Genomic DNA, 26,844 nt, shown 5'->3' on the forward strand with positions numbered 1-26,844 from the left:
AATCTGGCAGAAGATTCCTTTTATGAAAAAAAAACCCCCACCACTCTCTAACATTCTACTATGTTAGAATGTTTTGTGTTTTTGCAGTTCAGAAGGATCAGAGTGATGTGTGGTGAGTCGTCTCTAGTGAAACAATCTAGCTGATCGCATCATATCAATTTCAGTAGCCAGAACCCTGTTAGGGCGTGTGTCCATATAGCGTTTTCCCCTGGCAGAAAAGCACCCGCAGGGCGCTGGGGAGCGTTCCATCCCAGCGCTTCATCAAAAAAGCGCTCCCGCTGCGCGTGGGTTTTGTTTCTATGACAACAATATCTGTATCACCACTCTAACTCATACTTCATTATCTATTTGGGCTACTATCTGTTTGTTTGACATTGCCTGTTTACCATGAGCACCAACCGGAGGATTGCTTGAAAAGGTGCGTCAGTGACCATACCAGCGCCTTTCTGACAAGTTCAGAGATTTTCAACTAGTAAAAGCGCTCAGAACGGCCGCACAAAAAAGTCAGAGCGCTTTATACACTCTCTCCTATGAATAATCAGCCTTAAAGGGTTAGTTCACCCTAATTACAAAAGCCAAAACAAAACAAACAAAAACATATTTCATTATTTAATTTACCCTATTGGTATTTAGCCATGCTTATATTTTCAGCTATGCCAGCAGCATGGCCATGTCTGTCTGATGGATTACCGTGAATCAATATGATAATTTATCACACAATAATACACAATTATGTCGTCTAAATTGATAATAACATGCATATACTAACTCAAATTTCTCAGAAAATTTGATCATTTTGTACTTAAGTTTATAATTACATGAGAAAATAAATATTAATAAATAAAGTATTTCATATACACTATTTATTAGGGCTGTCAATCCTGATTAATTGCATGATTTTCCATTTGTGTTCACAATTATTCGCACATATTTTATTTTTTCAAAATGTACCTTAAAGGGAGATTTGTCAAGTATTTAATACTCTTATCAACATGGGAGAGGGCAATATACTTACTTTATGTATGTATGTATGTATATATTTATTACTGCAAATCAATTATCAACACAAAACAATGACAAATATTGTCCAGAAACCCTCACAGGCACTGCATTTAGCATAAAAAATATGCTCAAATCATAACATGACAAACTCAAGCCCCACAGGTAACAATAGCTGTCAGTGTGCTGACTTGACTATGACTTTACCATAAAGTGGGCATATCTGTAAAGGGGAGCCTCGTGGGTACCCATAGAACCCATTTTCATTCACATATCTTGAGGTCAGAATTCAAGGGACCCCTATGAAAATGGCCATGCCGCTTTTTCCTCACCAAAATTTAGCATACGTTTGGAGTGTTATTTAACCTCATTCCTGACAAGCCAGTATCACATGTTGCGTAAGTTTGGAACGTTACTGAGCAGCACAACCATTTATTTATTGAATTATCAGAAAACATGCTATATATCATTATCGAGATATGAAATGACTTATATCTGGATAGAAAATTGTGCCCATAGGCCTATCGCCCTGCCCTACAGTCCACAACTTGACCTCAAAGAATGAATCTCAAGCATTACTTCTACTCATTCTACTAAAACTTCAAATAAATGTCCGGTTTGTTTAATCACTCGTCAAAATAATCACCACAGTGTGCTAAAAAACAATGCAGGCAGTAGATTTATCTAGCATTGCGGCTGATCAGTTTGTTGGCCGCCTGTAACTGGGAGGATATAATTGATGACTGTCTGGCTAATTCACTTAGCACAGTCAAACAGAGGGGGACTCGTCTTGCTCTTGAGTTTTGTGCTAATGAACACCCTTGCATCCGTCGCCCTTCCACCCACACCTCCCTTCAACACATCGCTGTTTACGTCTTTCTGTCCCCTTCTTAATAGTTTGCGGGAGCTGTTCTAATTCCATCAACAGCCACTCACTCTGATGATTAGTGCCAGTCCACTGGTGGCCTGGAGGTCGCACAGTTGTTTGTTGACGGCGCTCTGAAGTAGCGCTCAGCTGCAGAGTCGGAATAAAGCAAGACTGAAGATGTGAAAAGCTGGCTCGGTGGTGGGCCATGTGTGATTGTACACATTGACAGCAGGTGACGGTCGATTATTAAAATTACACACTTGGATGTGAGAAACAAGTGACATGCTGCAACGGTACGAAAAACACAATGAGTCTTGTTTATCAAGCAAAAAAAATGCACGACCGTCTAATAATAAACAGACATGGCCTGATTTTTTCTGGGAAATGGCTGATGTTATCATTTGTGTCAAATATGCACCCAACGGTACAGGAAATAGAATTTCAACAAGGGTGAGAATACTCCAGGTTTGTGCCACAGTGATGTTTTTTTCGGCTGAAGCAGTGAATGTTCCCTTACCGGCCTTGGATCAAATATGCCACTCTCCAGGGTCTTATTTTTGGCTTTCATATTTCAAATCGGGAGAAAAACATAGTTGAGAATTTGGGGTTAGTTTCAGTCATTTTCAACTGAAGAAAGATACATGCTCAATGTACAAAGAATTTCCCCTGTAAAACCACCATTCTGGAAAATATCTACAGTATGCTACAATACATAGCAAAAATTAAATAACCTTGCAGTATGTTCATACTGTCTTTAAGAGGACCTATTATGCTTTTGTGCTGCCTGCGTTATTGTCTATTTGACTCTAAATGGGACCATAATTTACTAAATTAATATCATGCTGTAATGAAGAAGACTTGAAACTAGAGATTGAGACCATAAACTCGTGTTTACAATGTTTACTGAGGTAATAAATCAAGTGAGCAGTAGGGTCATTTTCTCATAGACTTCTATACAATCAGACTTCTTTTTGCAACCAGAGGAGTCGCCCCCTGCTGGCTATTAGAAAGAATGCAAGTTTAAGGCACTTCAGCATTGGCTTCACTTTTCAGACCAAGAGGTTGTCCTCATCTCCTAAACTGCCTGAAACGCCTTGCTGGAAGTCCCGGCATTTCTTCTGTAATGTGATGTCATCAAGTAACGTGTACATAATACCTGCCTAGCGACTAGTTTGGCACGTCCTCAAACAAAGCTAGTTAGAGCGGAGCTGGAGCGGAGTCCGAAGAGTTTGGTTTGGTTGACCAATCACAACAGAGTGGGCCATCTGACCAATCAGAGCGGACTGGGCTTTTCTCGGGGGATGAGCTGAAACACAGCGTTTCAGTACAACGGTGAAAAGAGGTGCTGCAGCACAGCCGGTAAAAGAAAAATAAAGTGTTTGTTTTTTTTACATTAAAGCATGTAAGCATGCTCTAGTAGAAACCCAAAATACAAGTATGCACCTGAAAATATGCATAACAGGTCCTCTTTAATGGGCATCACAGTTGTATTGAAGTGAGCCAGAAGTCAGAGGCACAGGAGGAACAAGCATAACTGTAAGAAACAAGTTTGAAAGGGCAAACACTTTAAAATGTGTCAATGGATAATAAAGCAAACAAAAGAGGGAGTAAATACAGGGTGAGGAAAACATAAATTGTTTCTTCAAATGTAAGGAAAACTATCATTTTGCTTTTTAGGCGTTTTCTGCTTTTGCCATTTTACTCACAGTCCATTTAGAAAATCAATACAACATAAGACATACAATGTGATTTTGCTATCTTACTGTCTATTGATTATTTGTCATGAGCTCTACTGTGCAACGTGTATGGAAAAAAAACTGTGTAGAAATAAGTATTTGTTTGTTTTTTAAGCAAGGTTTGGTTAATTTATAAGACAAACAGCTGTCATGAGGTATATTATTTGTTTTTGCCAGGCTGCTGCCAGATGTAGATTTCTGGCATATCTACATCATTTACATATTTCAAGCTTTGCTACCATCTTAAACAGCTGAAGTGTTTTGCATCACATGGAATGAATAATGCCCCTTCAAATTTCATGTCAGACTGAAGCTCATAAAATGCATGACGAACCTCCAAAATTGAGCTTGTTCAGCACAAATGTGCCCAGGGGAGCAGCACCCCCCTCAAGTTAAGCTACATTTTCTAAGCCACTGGTTGAGATACAAAGCTACAGCCCATTAGAAAATTTCAGGATGTGTGTGGACTCTAAGGAAGCAGACCGTTTTGAGCCAGGCTCGCTGTCAGAGCACCCCCACAGCACTTTCATCTACCCGCTCGCTCCCACCCGCAGCATTGCATGACAACTTTGGCTGCAGCAACACTGGCAGTAGCACTGCAGCCCCTGAAGGAGCCATGCCAGTATGCATCCCTATAGCCATGTTGTTCTGAATTACACAAAGAGGACTAGAGGCTGCCTTGGACATACTGTTTTTTTTTTATGTAAGAGACGCTCCAGAAAAAAACAAAAACTATTGACATTGTCTGCGCAAGAGGAGACAACAAAATAGGTTAGTGTCTGTTATTTCATCTGGGAAACATGACTGAAATAATCATTTGTGGGTAAAGTTGTGAGCGTGTAGCTTCTACAACTAGGAACTGAAGATCTAAATATATGGGGTTAGAAAACAACCCAATGCAAGTGGTATTTAAATTTGACTACTAAATTGCAAAGCCTACACAGTCATTATCTTGCCACCCAGCTTTAAAGGAGACCTCACAATCGGACAACTGAAAATCCCACAGTAGTCGATAAGAGTGGGAATCACCAGATTATTATTAATTATCACGATACTTGAGTCACAATACAATCTTATTGCGATTTTAAACATTTTGCGATAAGATATATTGCCATTTATTACCTTTTTTCAACTGCAAATTATGCCGTTTGTCAACATCTGCTTTATCTAATAAGATACAGATTTTACTCTGTTCATTCGCATATCTTGAGGTTAAAGGTCAAGGGACCCCTTTGAAAATTGGCCATGCCAGTTTTTCCCGGCTAAATTTTGCTGGCTTTGGAGCTTTATTTAGCATTCTTTCCGACAAGCTATGACATGGTTCTACTGTCATATGATACCAGTATATTCACTATTGCTTGAAGACTGAGCCTGATATAATCTCTGAAAACAGAATAGGCAGCAGGCCGGCGGATCGTTAAGAGGTTAATAGTAGGGCTGTCCAAGTTAACAAGATATTAACGTTTGCATTGATGCAAATTCGTTTCAACGCCACTAATTTCTTTAACGCAAACTTGCAGTTTTTATGTTGCAGGGGTTTTAAAGGTAGAGTGAAGATACTGGTATCATATGATACTAGAAAACCTAAGGAATCCATTGATACCATGTCAAACTAGATTGTCGTAAAGGAAGCTAAATGACGGTCCAAACTTACGCTAAATTTTGGCGAGGGAAAACTGGCATGATCATTTTCAAAGGGGTCCCTTGACCTCTGACCTCAAGATATGTGAATGAAAATGGCTTCTATGGGTACCGACGAGTCTCCCCTTTACAAACATGTCCACTTTATGATAATCACTTGCGGTTTTGGGTAAGTCATAGTCAAGTCAGCACACTGACACACTGACAGCTGTTGTTGCCTGTTGGGCTGCAGTTTGCCATGTTATGATTTGAGCATATTTTTGAAGCTAAATGCAGTACCTGTGAGGGTTTCTGGACAGTATGTGTCATTGTTTTGTGTTGTTAATTGATTTCCAATAATAAATATATACATACATTTGCATAAAGCAAGCATATTTTCCCACTCCCATGTTGATAACAGTATTAAATACTTGACAAATCTCCCTTTAAGGTTTATTTTGAACAGATAAAAACCGTGCGATTAATTTGTGATTTTATGATAACTATGGACAACAGAGACTTATTGAAGTGTGAGGTGCACTCCACTGTGCAAGTACTAAGATGGTACTACTTTCCCCATAAATATAGCAAAATCCATACAAATTCACAAAGAGATCTAAACAAGGCTTCAATAAGAATTCAATATTCTACAATACATCATTCAAGACTCATAAGAGAGCTGCTTTGGAATGAAAAGGAAAGCCATATTCCTCAGATTTAGATTTAGCTCCTGTTTGTTTGGTACTTGTTATTTGCAACAATACATTGTGTTTGTTTATTTCACCCTCCATATGTATTGCTGATACATAAGTAGCGTACCTCTCTCCAACTCCAACAATAGGGGGAAAAAAAACGATTTGTCAATAATAATTGCAGCTCCTACACTTACAATGAATGTGACAATTAACTTGGAAAATGAATTCAGAATGCCCGTTTGAGCTGCAAAAATACAAATGAGCTTTATTGTATTTAAGGGAGAACCAGAAAATCCCCGCAAAATCACTCTGACACAGTCATTGTGTTCATAAAGTCGGCCTCTATTCAGTCAAGGGAATCAGCGGAGCGGCTGTAACATTTGTCTCCTGACACTATAACGACAGTTTTGGGTCTCTGGTTTCTTTATGAGGGACAGTTAGTCACTGTCTTAAAATACAACAGTACTGTTCAAGATGTAAAGACAGGGATACTGTTATAGTAGCTTATAGATAGTAGAATATCAAACACCACAATGTCTCATGTTATACGTACAGGCCATATCCTGACACACACAGACACACATTCCCGTTTACCCAGCATTTCCTTAAGCATTAGTATTTCCAGGACCACTATTGATTTGAGAGAAAGGAGAGGAAACAGCACCGGTAAAGGAAGACAATAGGAATACAAGTGTCTAATGTGGAAAAAGGCAATAAGACAAAGAGAGGATGTGGCGCACAAAACGACACAAAAATCTCAGATAACGTCTCTGACTGAGTCGCTATTAGGTTCAGGGCTCTTATCTCAGTTTTTTTTCTTCTTTCTTTTTTTTTTTCGTTCCTATTTCATGATTTCCCCACAAAGCCAAGTGGGAGACAAATCCACAAAAGCCACAAGAGCACCGTTAAGACCATAACTCTGATGGGAAGAGTCCCTTCCGATTCTTATTACAACAAACTACAGGATACATCATAGTCAAGTCATTAAGTCCAACAACTTCCATGTTTTATGATTCAAAACAGGCATGTGTACAGGGTCGGAAATGAACTTTTCTCACTGCCTGCCACTGTGGCAGGCAAGTATTTTTTTTGTTTGCCATTCAGAAATTTTATCTGCCACTTTTGAAATCTATGCCGATATATTTTACACATAAAAACATCATACACACGGTAAATTCCAGAGTTTGAATTACACCGTAGCTTCCGGGGTGAGCCCTATTTTTCAGGGGTGGGACGATATTGGTACACAGCACTGAAAAAATACTGAAAAAAATAAAATTAGGATTTACCTTAGCCCAATACTCATTTTAACTGAACAGAGCTTGAACGCACCACAGTGTACTCAATGGAACCTCCGTTAACGTTAGTAGCTACGTAATTTAACAGCTCCTAACAGGAAACGTTACGAACTCTCCTCCTGTTGATTTCAACATGGATTTGTTGTTCACAATGTAGCATTATCAGGGAAAAAAGGTCCCTCAGGTTTAGTAGCACTTTTTTGAGCACTTTTTTTTCTCTCCGCCGTGGCTCCGGTCACAAACAAACTGAATGATACAGCGTGCGTATGCATCATTGTGCATGCATAACAGTCGGAAAGCATTAATACAGAGGAATCGATAGTCACGGAGGCATGAGATGCCAAGGAATCAAACAACTAGGAACCGATTCTCTATTCCCATCCCCAGCGTTTTCCATGCCTGCCAAAGTGACGTATGGCGTGACGATTTCATCCGCTACTGCCAACAATTTACTTGCATTTGGTGGGTGGCGGGTGCAAATTCCAGACCCTGCATGTGTATAGAAATGATTGGGCAGGCGAATGTTGTGTAAATTCAAAATTAAATTGCATTATAACTAGAGCTGCAACGGTTAATCAATTATTTGTCAACTATTAAATTAATCGCCAACTATTTTGATAATCAATTAATTGCTGTGAATAATTTTTTAAGAAAAAAAAAGTAAAAATTCTCTGATTCCAGCTTCTTAAATATAAATACTTTCCGGTATCTTAACTCCTCAATGACAGTAAGCTTAATATCTTTGAGTAGTGGACAAAAACAAAACATTTGAGGACGTCATCTTGGGCTTTAGAAAACACTGATCAACATTTTTCACCATTTTTAGACCAAACAACAATCGGACTAATCGAGAAAATGATCGTAAGATTAATAGACAATGGAAAATGATCGTTAGTTGCAGCCCTAAAGATAATGTTTGCCTGGAATTCCCTGTTTGCTCCTTGTGTGTTACCACCTCTACGAGAGCGAGAAACAGAGAGCAGGGGAGACAGTGTGGGTGTTTGTGTGTGTGTGTGTGTGTGTGCATGATGCATGTATATCTGCGTGTGCGTCCGAGCGTGTGTGCATCTCGTTCATGGCAAGAAATCAGCTCAGTTTAGCACATAATGGAAATGTGAATAGCCCAGAGCGTCCTCTCTCTCGCTCCCACACAGGGAGAGAACTGGCTGGGAGCAGGCTGCATCTTTCCAAATCCAAACAGGGAGGGAAAGAGAGAGAGAGTTAGCTAGGTTAAAATCCTTCTCTCCCTCCCTGGAGCGATTCACAGCTCTGCCCATACATTACCCAAACAGGTCATCCAAACAGGTCTCACTAGCAGTCTGGAAAACATATTCGCACACATATGCGCACACATGTTATGCACTCGGCTACACACACTTGTAGGTGGAAAGGTGACGTTGCTCATATTATGACGGATGGCGATCTCATATACGGATCTCTCAGCACCAAAATGATATGCTTAATTTAACATATACTCTACCTTTTTCAGATTCAACATTAACACTTTTCACATTTCCACAAAAGGTTACCAACCTCAATACATACTGCAATTTTTCCATTTTCTTACCATGCAACACTGAGATTCCCCATGACCAGGGCAGTACCTTTGTGCCCAGAGGAATAAGATGAAAACTCAAGACTTACGTGCTACTTCTAGAGATGCGTTCCGGCTTACGGCCTCTCCCAGATAGTTCCGGGCCACGCACACGTAGCTGCCATCGTCGGGCTTGCTCCGTCGGCCGTGGATGATGCGCAGGAAGAAGAGGGACCCGCTGGGCAGCAGCATGCGATGGGAGCGGGGGTTGTCGCGGTCCGTCTCGACGCGCTCCCCGTCTTTGTACCATTCCACCGTGGGGGTCGGACGGCCCTCGGCCTTGCAGTTGAGAGTGGCTGGTTCCCCTTTGGACACAATGAGGTCAGAGGGGTGCTCCGCGATGCGGGGAGGGGAGTCTTCCTGGCGGATACGAGACCCTGGAGGGAGAAACGAGAGTATAAAGTTACCATTAAAGAAATAGTCATAGTAAATACATACACATAAAAAATGCATTTTAATTTTGCTGCAGCAGCAACAGCAGTATGTTTGGGGGAAAATGAAGTTAACTGTTAGCATGGCAAAACAATAGGGCAGCCCTCTCTTAGTCGATTAGTCTATTAATCGGTCCTTTTGTTCTTATTCAACAAAGATTTCTAGTCAGTTAGTCATTTTTTATGCTTTTTTTCATGCTGAATGACTTATTTCCAAGGCAATTATGATCACATTTGTGGTAAACACAAGATGTCAAGTGATGCTTTTGTGTGATTTTTTGTGGAGAAACTGTGATTCAAAATGTGAGAGGCCCCACACATAACGACATGTTAAATTGTTAAAAGCAGCACACCACTAACAGATTCCATTAATGAACAGCAAGAGTCCGGACTCAAAAAAATGGAAATCTCACAAAATGTCTTGCAATCAAACGTGACTTTAGTGTAAACAAACATGGCAGATGATTAGTCTCAGCACTACTTTATACTGAAAATTCTCGAAGGATAGGCCAAAAATCAACACGTTGGAACTCCATATCTGAGGTCCATCTTAGTAATACTTAATGCTTTGCGTTTTGCATTAGCTCTTGCATTAGCTTGGTTCTCAATTGGCTATCGTTCTTTCCCACGTAACTGCGTCATCTGCTGTCCTTGGGGTTCCCCACACACAACAGGATATACAATCGTAAATATTGAACATGTTTAATGTTTATGATTTGAGATCAGTGTGGCCAGGATGGACTTCCGAGCCGATCAGAGGATGTAACATACCTCACACCACAGAAATATCTGGAAAGATTATCTTAAGAACCATCAAAACATCCAGGCTTTGCTGACAGTTGTCGGAAGGGGGGATTCAGGCCCAAAATTGGCATGCTTCTCGTGTAGCGTGTACCCAGCATAACACAATATGATTTTGACGACTAATCATTTAGTCGATTTAATCGATAAATCTGTAAAACTGTGTTTCTCCACAAAGAATCACACAAAAGCATCACTTTAAATCTTGTGTTTACCAGAGATGTGCTCATAAGTTTCTTAGAAATAAGTCAAACGACTAATAATCTACAGAAATCTTAGTCGACTAAGACCATAAAGACGGATTAATCGATTAATCGATGGAGGGGGCAGCCCTAATAAATGGTCTACATAAATCCAATCTCTCACTAATATTATATTTTCACTGCTTTTTAACCATGGAACATTAGATGTGTACACACATTCATAAATGTGATTGGTAGACTAAAACCACGTATAATTTCATTACAGTCCTTGAAAGGAAAGTTGATTAGTGTTGGCTTCTTACTACACTCAGGCTCCCATATTTACTTTCACAGACAGGAGCTGAGGAGTCATTACATCTCATTAGCTTTTTCATTAACACGTTCCATCAAACACTGACATCATCAAACATGTTGTCTCAGTGGGTGTAGAACAGCAGCTGCTACATTGGATTTTTATTCACTTTGTAATGTAATAGCATGGATACACAAAATGTACAATTCCTCCTTAAAGGCTACATTATTATACGAACATGCATAAATATTTAGATTTTAACCTGAGTGTTTGATAGCCGATCCTCAGCAAATGTCATGAGACCGATCCTGATAAGAGCAGCATCATCATTTGTGTAACCGCAACCCAGTTAACAACCCCTGCTCTCCATTTATTTGGCCGTGTGAACACCTTTCTGAAATTCTACCTCTAAATGTCACAGAGGAAATGTAGTGGCACTACTGTGTTTGTTTACAGACACGACAGCATCCCAGCTCTCATCTGTTTCATGGTGTATGAGCACATTAGAATATCTGTGTTAAAAGGTCTCCCATTTCCGTTGTGTGCATGCAAAACAAACCTAGAAAGTGATTTTTGAGTCGCTAAAAGAGACTTTTCGGACTGTCACGAGGCGAAGAAATAAGTAAGATATAAATAAATGAAAATGATGTTACACGGTCTCTTGTCTTTTTTGCCTTTGATGGTGACAAATCCTACAAATTGCAAAGGCAACCATGATGACTGGCTGCTATACGGCTACCGAAATAAAGCTGCGAATGTGAGTAAAATTGATGTGACTGTCTATAATGTTAAGAGGTTTGTTGACAGAAAGCATTCCATTAGCATGGCGCCGACACGCCAAACCGAGGCGATACATTATGTTTTTAACATGCTTTTAAAAACCTATACATAATGCTTCTTGGGTAAGTAACATTTGTGTGGAGCCACAAACAAACACAGTCCCCGGGTTGCTGACTTCTTCTAATTGGTTGTCCCATTACACAGCGTCCACTGTGGCTAATGCACAGTTTGACTTGTGCTGTCAGACAACAGAATTGAAATTAGAGGATTTAAGTTGTGGGTATCTCAGTGGTTGGTATACTGTCAACTAGCAGCAAGCAGGTCCAGCGGGGTCCTGTCAGTCTGTTTTGCAATGTGATGGACTGGCAACCCATCCAGGGGGTTTGCCTGCTTTCTGCTCAATGCGTGCTCCAGCACCCCATGACCCTGAATATGAATAAGTGGGGATAGGAAATGAATAGATGGATGGATGTTTTTTTGTTTTTCTTTATGACTCCTTGATTGGCATTTTAAGAGCTGAATAGTCCTGTGTGTCAGCCCAGACGTACAGCATTGCGTGAAATAGTCACAAAATTGAATGTATTGATTTGTGAACATAGACGTAAATTTCACATTATTTTCATGATGATCAGCACAAAATCAATTTGTATGCAATCCACGTAACGCCCATTGTGAAGCAGGAAGTATAGAGAGCGGCTGAACGGTGTGTAGAGAGGAGGTCAGGGTGGATGGGTGGGTCAAAATAAACATGACTTTCGCCCAGGAGACCGGTGTTCATTTCCACTGTAAAACCACAAGTCAAAGTTAAATTATTGTCATGTAACTTCCAAACTTAATTTACAGCACTTCCAGAGTCATTTTAACCCAAACCACACTCTTTTCCTAAACCTAACTAAGTAGTTTGTTGCCGAAGCCTAACCAAATTGATCTATTCCTAAATCTAACTAAGTAGTTTTGTTGCCTAAACCTAAAGAAGTCGATCTTTCCTAAACCTAATTAAGTAGTTTTGTTGTCGAAGCCTAACCGAGTTGATCTATTCCTTAACCTAACTAAGTAGTTTGTTGCCAAAGCCTAACCAAATCAATCTATTCCTAAACCTAACTAAGTAGTTTTGTTAGCTAAATCTAACCAAGTTGATCCTTTCCTAAACCTAACTAAGTACTTTTGTGGCCTAAGCCTAACCAAGTCGATTTATTCCTAAACCTAACTAAGTAGTTGTGTTGCCTAAACTTAACCAAGTCGATCTTTTCCTAAGCCTAGTAGTTTGGTTGCCTAAACATTACCAAGTCAATCTTTTACTAAACCTAACTAAGTAGTTTTATTTTGAAAAGACTGGAACGGAAATTGACACGAGCATTGAACCGCCCACAAAAAATATGTTCTTGAAAGTCGTGCTGAGCAGAATATCTATGATATGAATAAAATAGATTCAATTTCATGACTATTTCACGGACTGCCGTGAGACTGTGTTATGTGATGACAAATGCTCAGATTATAAATAATGATTCTTGGTATGGATACATTTAAAAAATGGCCAAAATGTGGCTTCTCTTTTAGCCTCGGACTGCCTAAAGCTGTTAAGCATCAAGCTTTGTCGTCTTTTTTTCTCTCTGACAGTGGGTCTGTTTATGGGGATCTGTCCATGGTGCTGAAGCTGAAACTCAAGGTCTGGCATGGCAGAAAAAAAAGCTGGTCAGAAGGAACAAGTTAGGGCTTGTAAGCAGGAACCACTCTCACAAAAGTCACTCTGAGGTGACGTCTGTCTACCAGTGGAGTTCAGAGGAACTCAATTCCGACTTACAACCAACCTCAAAGTCAGGCCGAGCCCTGCAAATTCAAAATCAGTGGCATTTATAAAAGACTTAAATAGACAGATACAACCCGTCAAAATGGCCACACAGTAATATAAATTGTTATTGTGCACAGACTGCAGCATTATCCTCTCTAATAGATCCCAGATTACCTACAGAATTGCCCCAGGCGTAGTCGGCCAGACACCAACAATTGGGATTACTTGTGCCTCCTTCTCACAGATGTTTGAATTTTAAATACTAAAACGAAAAAGGCTGTAATGTACACCGAGTCACCCGTTTATTACAATATCTGCAGAATCGATTACAAGCTGCAATAAATGCTATTTTAGTGAAGCTTGCAATGTATTTGTTGAGACTGTGTCAGACATGCTGATAAATGTATGTAAAATGGGGTGGTCAAAATATAAAAAAAACATATTTCAGTGGCAGTCCAATACAAATTAAAGCCTCCAAAATGACTTTAGAGTTCAAGCAACGCTTCCCAGAAATGATGTCAACAAAAATGATCACTTATTAGCTTTCACAAAGATACAGTAGCATTAACTGCAGAGCCGCTGTATTGCTTTTGCTCTACACTGCACACATGTACCAAATAAACTGGCGACACAGCAACTCCGGTGTCCTGGAACCACCCAAATCCACACCTGCTCTTGATTTACCCCACTGACACAGATTTATGTTATACTGGGCTATACAGGGGACAACGTAGTAAAACAACACACAACGCCTCCTGTCAAGAAGCTTAGATACATCTCTGCAGTTGTACATACAGTAAAGTCCATGTAGTTTAGACACAAACAGTCAGGGGTGAATTTACACAATATGAGCAAGCATTCTCCTCTATATATGGCACATTTCAGGGACAGAACATACAGTTACAGCTCCATCATCTGCCTGAGCAAACCTTATGCATTATAGGCCACACAGAATATGACCAAAGAGAAGTCCATTACAGAAAGTGTGAGCACAGTTTGATAAATTATAGGTTTGCAACACTTTTGAAGTACAATACAACAACAACAATATGACATATAGGGAGTTATATTGATTAAAACAAAATTAATTATTTTGTTTTTCCTTCAGGAATACAAAAAGTTTAGTGTGCACTTAGCACACATTTCAAAGATAATACAGGTACTTTTTAAAGCTGCCAAAGATTGCACTCCAGTGACAAATGTGTTCAATTAGGGCAGCCCTTATGAATAAATGAGCAACTTTCGTCTACACCCAGTACAGTAAGCCATTAAGCAATTGGTCTGGCACAATATCTTACATCTAGACTGAATGAGGCAACGAGAATATGGCGCATTGGCATGGTATATTCATCATTTTAAACACAAATTTAAGAGGAACAACAAATCCACTGTACATCATGTGGGTTTATCTTCTGGATGCACTTGAACTGACCAGACCATGGGTCGAATTATACGCTCCAGGTCAGAGCCCAGTGTGTCTGTTCTGAAGATATAAATACATCATTCTAAGCATAACATTTACTAAAAGATGTGTGCGTAAACTTACCGTCGGTTTGGGTGTAGAGGAGTCCACAGAGAAATAAATACTGTAGAGGAGCCATTCTGGCATATTGGCCCCTGTGAGCTTATCGGCGCATGAATTCCTTCCTCAAGCCAAATAAACAATTAATCAATTTCCACTTGAACGACTTTGTGACTCAATTTACTGTTTTGGAGTTAAAATAAATCAGTTTTATTTGCGCCTCTGCATGAGAGAGAGAGAGATCATTCACGCGTCCATTCTTCCTCTCCAAAGAGCGCACCAGTCTGTCGACGCGTTGGGGAAATTTCTGCAGTCACCCAATCGCAAACATCACCGACGCCCAAAAGACACTCCGGTTACTGACGGTAACCGACCGCATTTCTTCTGATACTTCTCCTCCTCTACCGGGTCCGACCGCGGGAAAACGCGTCCATCCTCACGCGGGACAAGTTGCGAGATGAAAAAGGTGGAGACGAGATTCAGTCAGAGGTGAGTGGAGCTGCTCGGTGCAGCATCAGCAGCAGCAGCAGCACAGCAGCCCCTCCTCTCCTCTACTCTCTTCTCCAATCCACTCTATAGTCTCCACTGCCCTGGGAGAAAACTAACATACACAATAGATCCCAACTCAGCTGCACTTTGCATTCCAGACAAATTAGATGCTGATAATGCTGCTAATTAGAGTTTTTTTCCACCCTTTTTTTTCTTTTTTTCCCTGGGAGGCAATTTAACACAATCAGCTGAGAAATTACGCATGCAGCATGATCAATATGTATTCCAATGAAAGTATATGCTGCTATATATATGGCTTTTGTTTGTTAGTCCGATTTTGTTTGTTTCCTCTCACTTATTTCTTAGAGCAATTTAATTGTATTTAATTCAGGGCTGTCAATCGATTCAAATATTGCGATTAATCGCATGATTGTCCATAGTTGATGGCGATTAATCGCACATTTGTATCTGCTCAAAATGTACCTTAAAGGGAGATTTGTCAAACATTTAATACTATTATCATGGGAGTGGGCAAATGTGCTTTCTTTATGCAAATTTATGTACAAATATATTATTGGAAATCAATTAACAACACAAAACAATGACAAATATTGTCCAGAAACCCTCACAGGTACTGCATTTATCATAAACAATCTGCTCAATTCATAACATGGCAAACTCAAGCCTAACAGGTAACAACAGCTGTCAGTGTGTCAGTGTGCTGACTTGACTATGACTTGCCCCAAAACTGCATGTGATTATCATAAAGTGGGCATGTCTGTAAAGGGGAGACTCATGGGTACCCATAGAACCTATTTGAAAATGGCCATAACAGTTTTTCCTAGCCAAAATTTAGTATGATATGGTTGGTGATTTTTTCTTTGACTACCCTAAAATATAATCAATATTACATTTTTACAACATGCTCTATATACACACTCTTTATACGTAAAGATCCCCTCCAGAGACTTTTGAAGATGTAAAAATACTCTGCTTGGAATGATATGTTTTTTCCACAAAAGAAACCTTACTTCTCCCTCATTGTAAAATCCAGAATGAATATGTAAATATTGTTCTTTTCAAAAGAGCCTACTCCACCTCAAGTTCATTCTCGCTGTATGTGCACAGGACTCATGGGTACCCATAGGACCCATTTACATTCACATATCTGGAGGTCAGAGGTCAAGGGACCCCTTTGAATATGGCCATGACAGTTTTTCCTTGCCAAAATTTAGCACAAGTTTGGAGCGTTATTTAGCCTCCTTCCCGACAAGATAGTATGGCATGGTTGACACCAAGGGATTCCTTAGTTTTTTTTGGTTTCATATGATGAGAGCACCTTCACAGCTCTAGCAACTCTGAGCCCGGTACAACCTCCGGAATTCGATTGCACTAATGCGTCAAAACTAATTTGCGTTAACGCATTATTATCCCGTTAACTTTGACAGTCCTGCTTTTTTTTTAAATGTATTTATAGTTATTATATATATCTTGTTCTAATTTTTTGCCATCACTATTATGTAGTCATGTTATTTCTGTATGCTAAACTTGTGTTCTCTATAACAATGTTGAAATTTTAACACTGTTTAGATGGATGCTTCAAATAAACCCAGTGTTTTTTTGTTTTTTTTGCCTCTTCCTGCACTGTATACTGTATTATTTATTTGTGCTATGTTTGTATAGTCTTAATGTGTGCAAAGAAAATAAACATAAATAAATGAAAGCATGCTGCTGTGGCCATTTTGCTGGTCAGGTTTTGTTTTGTTCTTTCTTGGACATATTAGATTACAGTACAACAACATTACCTTTGGTGGATTCCTGCCATCATTATTTAATTGTATTTAATTGCATGGCTGTCCACAAAACTCATGAAATGTAATTTTCTCATGCAGAAGTTCTTCTTCTTCTTCTTATTCTCAACATGAGACATCAGAACACTGTTCTGTGCACACACACATAATACAGTTTTATCACTATAGAGCCATTTTGTTTGTCCAACAAACAAACAAACAAGCATGCCTCCTCTGTTTTGCAGATCTGATCTCACAGAATTGATGCATTATTCCAGTGTTTTTCCTCCTATTAACCCCTAACCCTTGTGTACCACCATCCTGCCAAAAAAAACATGTGTCAAGTCAAATAATTGCATTTAGTTTTTACCAGGTGGCATTTTATTTTCATATCCATGGTTGAAAAAGCTTTTCATAAAGAAATGGCACTTCATTCCCGCCTACTGCTCGAGGTGCTTATCCTGCCTTCGTCGTCAATACTGCTCAATATTGTCAATAGCATAATAAATGCAGCGCCTCGCCGTGAGACGAGAATGAGATGGCCTGTATCAGGTGTTATTGATCCAGAGGGTGAAATTAAACCATTTTTTGCATTGTGTCCGCGGCAGTAGATTGAATAGTAATTGTGCACAGTGGCTAAATCGAGGGTGCAAAGTGAACACAATCATTTCAATTGGATAGATCTCATCCATCAGGGAATTATGTCTTCAATAGAATTGTTCTTATGGCAGCTCAGCTCCGTTTATGGTGTTGTGAAGACCTCTTGTCTCTCAATAGCTTTATGGTTATGTGTCAATAATGCAAGAAAACTGAAGTAAGTGCCATTTTTGGAAAAAAAAAAAGGGGGAAAGAAGTACTGTATTTCCGTTCCTGGGAAACCACAATAGAGGACATGACTCGTCACTGACTGTTTTTCAGATTTTATGCAAAGGGTGACCTTAACCCCGTAGCACATCCTGTCTTTCAGAAGAACGAGGAGGTAATAAATAGGCTTTTGAGGAAATTAATATCCTCACAAAATCCATCAAGGTGAACTTTAATGATCTGAGAAGGAAACTTCAAGAACACGTTAGCACTAATTGTACCAAATGACTTAACACGCAGCGATGCTGCTATTCATCATGAGCACTTACGGTTGAAAAAACTGTTGGTATCAGTCTCATATCTCTTCCCAATGAGAATTGGGAGAGTAACTAATAGACGTAGTGGGAGACTGCAAGGGAGCTAAAGCCAAAATGGTAATGTCGGTGTTTAAATGCAGGAGAGATATTAAAACATTCAGTCTAGACACTGACTGAGAAATGTGACGATTAATAAGCAGTGACACAGTTAAGAGTTATAGACATTAAGTTAGAGACAGTATGAAGACTACTGTGTATGGTGAAGAACATGATGTCAGATGAAATCACTGAAAGTCATATATGTAACACAGACTGCATCTATACTGTTAATAACACAAAGGTAAGATTTTAGAATAAACATGTCCTGGGATTTGGTTACATCTGTTAGGTCAGTCCATTTTTAGCTTAGTGACAACCTAGAGCTGATTATATAGCAGCTTACAGTTTAATACAGGGCTAGCCATTCAATACATACATATAATATATCTTATTTTTAAAGGAGAACATCACCTAAATTAAGAATTCCAATATGTTATTTCCATAGCCTAGGAAAGTTCAATCAATATTTTTGAACATGAGTTACTCGCTTTCAAAGCCAGAAACCAGAGAAGTAAGTCTCAAACTTGTCATAAGTCACAAGTCTAGAGCTGCTCCATAGACAATGAATGGGAGGCTGATTTTGTGGATTTGGTTTTCTTTTTTATACCCAAATGAGCTTTATTCTATTGTAGTGTTCTCAGTTGTGAAACAGAAAATGTTCCCATATACTCAGAACATTACCCTGGGCGCTCTCAGTTTCATCTAGAACATATTTCCCCATTCATCGATGAAGCAGTTCCACACTTTATACTAGTGCCCGTTCAGAGCGCGTGCCTGTCCGGAATGGCCAATTGCTTGGCCCCAAGACGTTTGCACCAAATTTGCCAGGGTCATTCAGATCACATGTCCACCAAATGTTGTCATAATAGCGAAAAAGTGCTCAGGAAATATGATAACATGTTTAACAAACCTGCCCACAGAATCTGAGCTATCTTTGAGGGCCAGCTATAGCAAAACTGTACGGAACATCAACAATCCAAAAAAATAACTTTTTCCAGCTTGGTCCAGAGATGTTATGTACCAAATTTGGTGATGATTGCTCAAAATATGTAAGAGGAGTAGCAAAAAAAAACAGATTTGGACAATATCAAAATGGCGGGAAATCATTCTAGACACAGCTGGGCATAATAGCGAAAAAGTGCTCAGGAAATATGATAACATGTTTAACAAACCTGCCCACAGAATCTGAGCTATCTTTGAGGGCCAGCTATAGCAAAACTGTATGGAACATCAACAATCCAAAAAAATAACTTTTTCCAGCTTGGTCCAGAGATGTTATGTACCAAATTTGGTGATGATTGCTCAAAATATGTAAGAGGAGTAGCAAAAAAAAACAGATTTGGACAATATCAAAATGGCGGGAAATCATTCTAGACACAGCTGGGCATAGCGTCTATGGATATATTTGCCGGTTGTGTCTACAAGGTAAATAAAAAAAAGGTCAATGCTTAACCTTAACCATCTCAACCACGAGAGTTTCCCCGATTTGCTGGTTCCATTCTAGACACGACCTGATTCGTCTGGACCCTCAGAATCCAGAATTTTGTTTCGGAGAGTTATTACAGGCCAAAAGGTAAAGTTCATTGTTATAGCACCACCATCTGGTCACCACATTCGACACTTCACTCCCTTGGGTCCTCAGCAATATATGCACTACGTGTGAAGTAGATCGGATGAGTGATTCTCGAGATATGCAAAGGACACACAGAGGGACAGACACACAGAGATTCCTCGCTTTACAGTTGAAGGACATCACAAATTTGAGTTTCAGCACTCTAGTTTTTGGATTTGGGAGAGAGTTGTTCATGTTTACTAATATTTTTGGGATTGTCTTAGACCATAGAAATAACATGTATGAATTTTGAAAATGGGCGTAGGGCCCCTTTAAAATCTTCCCAACAGTGTGCTGCTGTGTTGCTGTATATCACTGATTTTGTTTTTATGTTATCCTGCTGATAATGACCAGAATATTTTTCATGAAGTAAAATGTTATAATAAGTAAATAAAATATGAGACACATTTTCACTTTTTACTTCCTCGCCACCCTTACATTGTATAAAATCAGACAAAATTATGGCTTGTCAAATTGAATTTCATTTTTTGTAAATCATAATAATCTGAATAAATACCATATATTCCAGAAACTATATACACTGAGAAGCCGATCATCTTTGATTGAGCCAGTCTCACTGGCAAGAAGACGCACATGAACACACCATCTGAAAATAGGCATGATATATCTGTGAATAGCACCTTCATATATAGGTTAGGAGATTGAAAATAGCATTAAAAAATGTAGATATCCAGGAGAAAATGGTATGTGGCATGAGTAATTGCGTAATGGCATTTTATGTGATGTCAAAAGAAAGAGAATGTACGTTTATTGTGCGAGTTGATTTGATGTTTATCTTTGAAGTTGAATAAGATAAGAGAGGCAGAGAAAGACTCCATCTCTCATCACACACTGAGGCAGACATGTTTCCAGGCAACGTGGGACTCTGTTGCCTCTCTCACACAAACCAAAATCAAAAGGGCCACTGACTCTCATCAATCTACCTCTCTCTCTGTTGATCACACATAGGAGACAGTGTCAAGGTCACAAGTTTTGTCCGCACCATTACCTACTCATACCCGTGTTTGTCCAAGCCAAGAGTGCTGGAGGTAACAGATGGTGTGTGTGACAAGTGTGTTCAACACCAGGCATGCTCAGCCTTAGTGAGAGCAGACAGAGTAGACATGTGTCCTGACCACAAAGTCCAAACCTGTATACAAGTGACAACGCTCTGTCTAACAGGATGCCTGAAACAGTGCCTTGAAATGTACACCAATGATTACAGTATTTTCATGTTATGTAAAACTGAGAAATTGAAAAAGCCACAGTGTTTGTTGTCATAGCCACGCTGTATCACACAGCATTTTAAATTGCGGCATCAAAATATTTGAACACTGTTGTCGCGGTTGAGTTGATTTCCAAACATGGCATGTGTACGACGGCGTATTACGGTCATTGTAGGTAAAAAATTATAATTACAGAGTCATGGAAAGGGGTAATATTTTCAGAATTTTTTTTTTTTTCTACTAGGGCTGTCAAAGTAAACGCAAATTCATTTTAACGCCACTAATTTCTTTAACGTAAATAATGCAATCCATGTTTTGGAGGTGGTAGCAGGCTCAGTTTTGAAGCTAGAATGAAGATGCTGGTACCATATGAAGCTAGAAAACCTAAAGAATCCATTAGTATCAACCATGTCATACGAGCTTGTCGGGAAGGTTAAATAACGCTCCAAACGTATGCTAAATTTTGACAAGGAAAAACTGGCATGGCCATTTTCAAAGGTCCCTTAACCTCTGACATCAAGATATGTGAATGCAAATGGGTTCTATGGGTACCCACGAGTCTCCCCTTTACAGACATGCCCACTTTATGATAATCACATGCAGTTTGGCTCAAGTCATAGACAGCTGTTGTTGCCTGTTCGGCTTGAGTTTGCCATGTTATGATTTGACCATATTTTCTATGCTAAATGGAGTACCTGTAAGGGTTTCTGTACAATATTTGTCATTGTTTTGTGTTCTTACTTGATTTCTAATGTACATACATTTACATAAAGCAAGCATATTTGTCCACTTCCATGTTTATAAGAGTATGAATTACTTGACAAATCTCCCTTTAAGGTACATTTTGAACAAATACAAAAAATTTGATTAATTTTGTGATTAATCGCAATTAAATATTTCAATCAATTGACAGCCCTATTTTTAATATTTTAGATTAAAGTCATAAATTTATGAAAACAAACTCAGATATGAAATTGAATTATGTATTGTAGCAGAGTCTCCATTCATCCCTTCTCATCTGTTTAGGGTCGGGTCGCGGGGTCAGCAGGCTAAGCAGGCTGAGCAGGGTATTCCAGATGTCCCTCTCCCCAGCAAACTCTAAGGACGTAATTCAACACAATCTGTGGTTCAACACAAGCAGTTTTGTTATGTGCTTTTTCTGTGTTGCTTTTCCCTTCACACTGACACAGTGACAGCGTCAGTGTGTAACTATGGTAACGCAGTGTGTTCGGAGTAAATGTCTTTTCAGGGGTTGGTTTTTACGGTTTGTTTTCCTGTAACTTCTATAATATTAGTAATTATGTTCATAAAAGAACACGACAGACATGAAAGAAAAAGTGTATATGTATATGTATCTTTCAGGAGTTTTTTCTCGTAAATTTATGACTTAAATCTCGGAAATTCCAAGTATTTTCTCGGGATATTACCACCCTCCCCCGGCTCCATAATTATTATAATTTTTTTTATCTACAATGGCCCTAATACACTGCCGTACAAATGTGCAGCTTATTTTTCTGGAAAATTTACTGAAACAGTTTGAGTTTCAGTGACAAGCGTGTTTATATACAATGTAATAGAAACGTGACATTCTCACCTCACTGTAGCCAATTTTCCATGTTATGACATTCCGCATAAGACATCCAATAAAACCATATATCTTTGAAGTACCCTGGCCTTTTCCCTTTGCGTCAAGAAAAAATGCATTTTTATACTTTTTTTAATATAACTGCTCCCATAACTGCTTTTAGTGTGCTGCAATAAGTTGTTTCATCGAAAACAGACATAAAACACGAGACAGAGTACTAAAACTCTGTATATTGTTCCACTGTGACCATAAACTCCATAGAGCAACACTTCCCGCATAAACATTAAAAACAGTTAATCATAGGATTTATAGCACTACCAATCCTACTGAGGCTACTGGTTTCAGCTCATCATTTTGGATTGCAGATCACTGAGTCACTCTTAAATCGCTCCATATGATGAATAAAGGTGTACTGTATTGAACGGTAATTGCTCCATATGAAATAATGTACTGTACAATCCATCAGTTGCAGGGACTTGGGCCATTGGTGGCTGACTGTGGCTTGTTTCTGTCTTGAGAACCCCTCCACCCCCTATTGTTCAGATTGGCTGAGTTCCACAAGTTATTAGGATAATGTGTGGGGGTGTTTTCAAGGCTGTCAGGGAAAACTGTGCTTCCTTACGAATGCAACATGAGGTAGTCAGGGGCTAAGGAAAGAGCGACAGTAGTGCAAACTGACTGTAGAGGTTGGGAAGGTCCAGCTGACTGTTCAAGGAGCAAATCCCTATCAGGGATTTCCTGTTTGAACAGTGCAAACACAAAACACCCCACGGTAGACTCTGAACCAAGTTAAGAAAATTGATGGTCACATGGCAGACAATTGTACTTGGGACAGTATCACTTTGATGCTATAAAGCCTTACAAAGTAACAACGACACAAGTTGGCTCCAATGGCTGGTCATCTGGTGAAAGAGAAGATGCTGAATCAGCTGATGGATACATTTTGTCTGCTGCAACACATTTTCACTCCCAACTCGTCAAATACCGCAGCTTGGTCAGTAGTACCCTACGCTTCAAACTATGACGCTCTAGGTACTACTCTAGTGTCAGTTTTGGACTCAGGGATGGCGTAATAGTTTCCACTTGTTACATGTATAGTCTCTTTTCAAAATAAACTTCCAACCAATGGTGTAGCCACGGGTGTGCCAGGGTGTGCCTGTGCCACCCAAAGAGACAGCTGGCACACCCAAAAATCAGATGCAGAATTAATTTTTAGTTACTATTACCACTATCCATCTGCAGTTGTTCTATACAGTATTCCTACTAGTGGAAGCTCGCAACTCTACACAAACATTTAGCAGGAAAATAATTCATGAATTCATGAGTCGCTTTTCTATCTCAACGTCCCTGGATCATGTGGCACACTCACTTTTTCTGATGCACACTCACATATTTTTTTCTGGCTACGCTAGTGCTTCCAATGTAGGTTTATTTATGCAACAAAACTACATGGTTAGTTTTAAGCGACAAAAGTACTTGGTTAGGTTTAGGAAAACATAGTGGTTTGGGTTAAAATAAGAATGTTTGTTGCATAAAATAAGTATGTATATTTCCTAACTGCCGTTAAATAAGCTACGTCAGAAAACTATGGTTAATAAGTCAATGTTTACTTGGTTTCACACGGGACACAAACAGCGGCCTCCTGGATAAAAGTCCAATCACACACATAAGTGACGTCTTGGTTAGCCTAGGGAGTTCTTATTGATTATAAAATAAGCCATTAAATTCAAATGCATTTGAGTTGTAAATACAGAGAAGGAAGACGTGCCATGGTTTTCTGTATCCAGGCTTTTCTTTAAATCTCAGACTGTGCCATGCCTCTTGGGACACTTTTGAAGTAATGTACAGAGGACTCTTGAAATCAAAGCAAGACATCACAAGATGCCTCTTCTCAAGAGAAACAGTTTTCTCTCTTTGGGAGACGAGTGGTGTTGTCAATGCATTACTATCACTTTATTCCCTTGCAGTGGACACAATGCTCCCCCTGTATACCTTCACGCTCCACAAACCACCGTTGACCTCCTGACACACCTTGCTAGAGTGGAGAGAGAAGGACCCAATCCTACCATCTCCATTTAAATGCTTTCAAGGTGAAAAGGCCCCATTCAGCTTCTTCAAGTGGAAGCAGTACTTTGGGGGACACTAGTAGCGAGGTATGTCTCTCGTGATATAGACGCATAGGAGAAAGAAAGGGCTTCTGGTTAATCAGGCGCAAGGACATTTACACCATTTGTTTTTCCTCTGGATGAGCACAGGAAACAAAAATAGATGAAAAAACAAGAAAAACGCTGAGAGCAATATGAGGGAGAAACCCAAGGAAGCACTGTGCTCTTAACATTTTCAAAATGGCAGATAATAGTCTTCTCCCATGCGTGTAAACATTGGATTTCCATAGAAATGGCCTCTTTCTGTGCCTCAAACGGGTAGTCATGGGTGAGAGAGTTATGTAGCACTCACCTCTTAATCTTGTTAGATGTTTCTCAAACAGCACTGGGTCTCTGGTTTAAAAAAAAGAAAATAGAAAAACATGCAGTGGGAAGGAATCTTAAGGAGAGCATATGTCAGTGTTGGCAGTTTGAATACTGCTTCGAACAGTATGGGACTTTCAATCAATCACATTGATCTGACAACAGGCTACAGGTCTGATGTCATGTTGAAATTACCTCCTTTTTATTTCAATCTATTTACTTGTGTTCCATTTTAGAAATTGGTTTAAGTCACATACAGTATGAAGTCACTTGTATATTATAAATATGAAACAAGAAGTTTGACCTTAATACATAATCTAACATTTAAAATGTAAATTTGATCGTTGCCAATGTTGTTGTAATCTTTCTTCTGATTATCTTTAAAAAAAAAAAGGCCTTCCTTTGTGTCCTAAACATTTGATTAATGGTAATATGCAATCTTTAACAGAGGAAAATATTATATAAAAAAATAAAATTGAATAAGCACAGGTTTTATAGATAATTACAATTCAACAAAAAATACAAAAACAGCAATTTATTAACGTGAGTGTTCAGCCAACCCGATTGCATGGAAAGGCATATAAATTACAAGAACATTCTATGTCATGAGGATGTATTTTAAGCTTTTTGCGTGTAACGTCCGCAATTAGGTTTAGACATCAAAACCACTTGGTTAGGTTTAGGGAAAAAAAAGTCACAATTGGCCTTAAGATAAGTAGACTAAAGTAATCTTAAGTAAACTAAATAAAATATCAATGGAAACAACGTCACAAATATCAGTAAAAAACAACCGTAACTTACAAAACAAAACACCGGCCTCCTGGTTGCGTTTACATTGCGGTCAGTACAGACTACATGGCGTACAAATGGCATACCAAAAGCAAAAAACAGCGTTGTTGTTCCACGCTATATGCCTCGCCAATTATTGTGTCATTCATACACCTTTTCATGCGACCGGGCTGGTTCAGCAGAAGCTTGTCCTACTTTCTTATGAAACATTATGAATAGATAATTCATTTTAATGTATCTAATGGCCATTTTGAAATTGAAATAGCATTTTGTAATCAGATAATGTTTTAATGTTACTCAGCACATCGACCAAACCCACATCCTCCAACTGAGGCTGAGGGATTATTATCTTTTGATCATCAAGTTTTATATTTTTCAATACTTTCATGTTGATAGAGAGAAAAATATAATAAGTTTATTGGATTTAAATGAAGTTAAGAAGATTATTCCATCATCCATTTTCCACATTTAGACTAATTTATATGATGATAATTGAAGTGAGCGATGGGAATTGCAATTTTTTAGATTCTCATTTTTACAGCAAGCCATTTTATGTTTGTGTTTTTCATCGAAATCCTAACGGTGCAGTTCTGATCATTTATACGTTTTATTAATAAATACAGCCCAGTGATTCCAATTCATAAGAAAAACAGAGCAAAATGTAATGAAAGACGTCTTTCATTTTAGAGTGGAGTGGGACATTATGTGGCATCTGTCTGTGTAGGCACAGTCTTGAGAACATAATAACTCAAGAACAATACATGCCAGAAACCTAATACCCCTTTTCTCCCCTTGAAACCTGTCGTGCACTCCTCCACAGTAGATGATCTGATTAGATTTTGGAGAGCTTTTGTCGCATAAATTTGCATTTCTGTGAGGATAAAATACATTCATTCTAGACTCCCGTCAGGCTCAGGCAGCACCTCCATCTCTGAGGATGTGGTTCTCTCCTGGATAAATGGTGGGCTGCTCCATTAACGGGGTCCTATGATCCCAAGCAGAAGAGTTCAGGTGTGTCAGGAAGTGGGAGGAAGAGA

At 39.1% G+C, this 26,844-nt stretch overlaps 1 protein-coding gene across 3 annotated transcripts in view; it reads right to left on the reverse strand.

The window, feature by feature from the left end:
* The window catches only part of LOC119476093 (roundabout homolog 2-like), a 111,691-nt gene extending 96,170 nt beyond the window's left edge, over window positions 1–15,521 (reverse strand). For all 3 annotated transcript variants that reach the window (XM_037749293.1, XM_037749292.1, XM_037749291.1), the window contains exons 1-2: window positions 14,653–15,521; window positions 8,861–9,187 (exon numbers count right to left, since the gene is read on the reverse strand). In XM_037749293.1, the coding sequence (XP_037605221.1) occupies window positions 8,861–9,187; window positions 14,653–14,707 (382 nt within the window). In that variant the 5' untranslated portion in view covers window positions 14,708–15,521. The remainder of the gene's footprint in view (window positions 1–8,860; window positions 9,188–14,652) is intronic.
* Window positions 15,522–26,844: the final 11,323 nt, after the last annotated feature.

This window comes from Sebastes umbrosus, chromosome 17, assembly GCF_015220745.1.
Source record: "Sebastes umbrosus isolate fSebUmb1 chromosome 17, fSebUmb1.pri, whole genome shotgun sequence".
Taxonomy (NCBI): Eukaryota; Metazoa; Chordata; class Actinopteri; order Perciformes; family Sebastidae; genus Sebastes; species Sebastes umbrosus.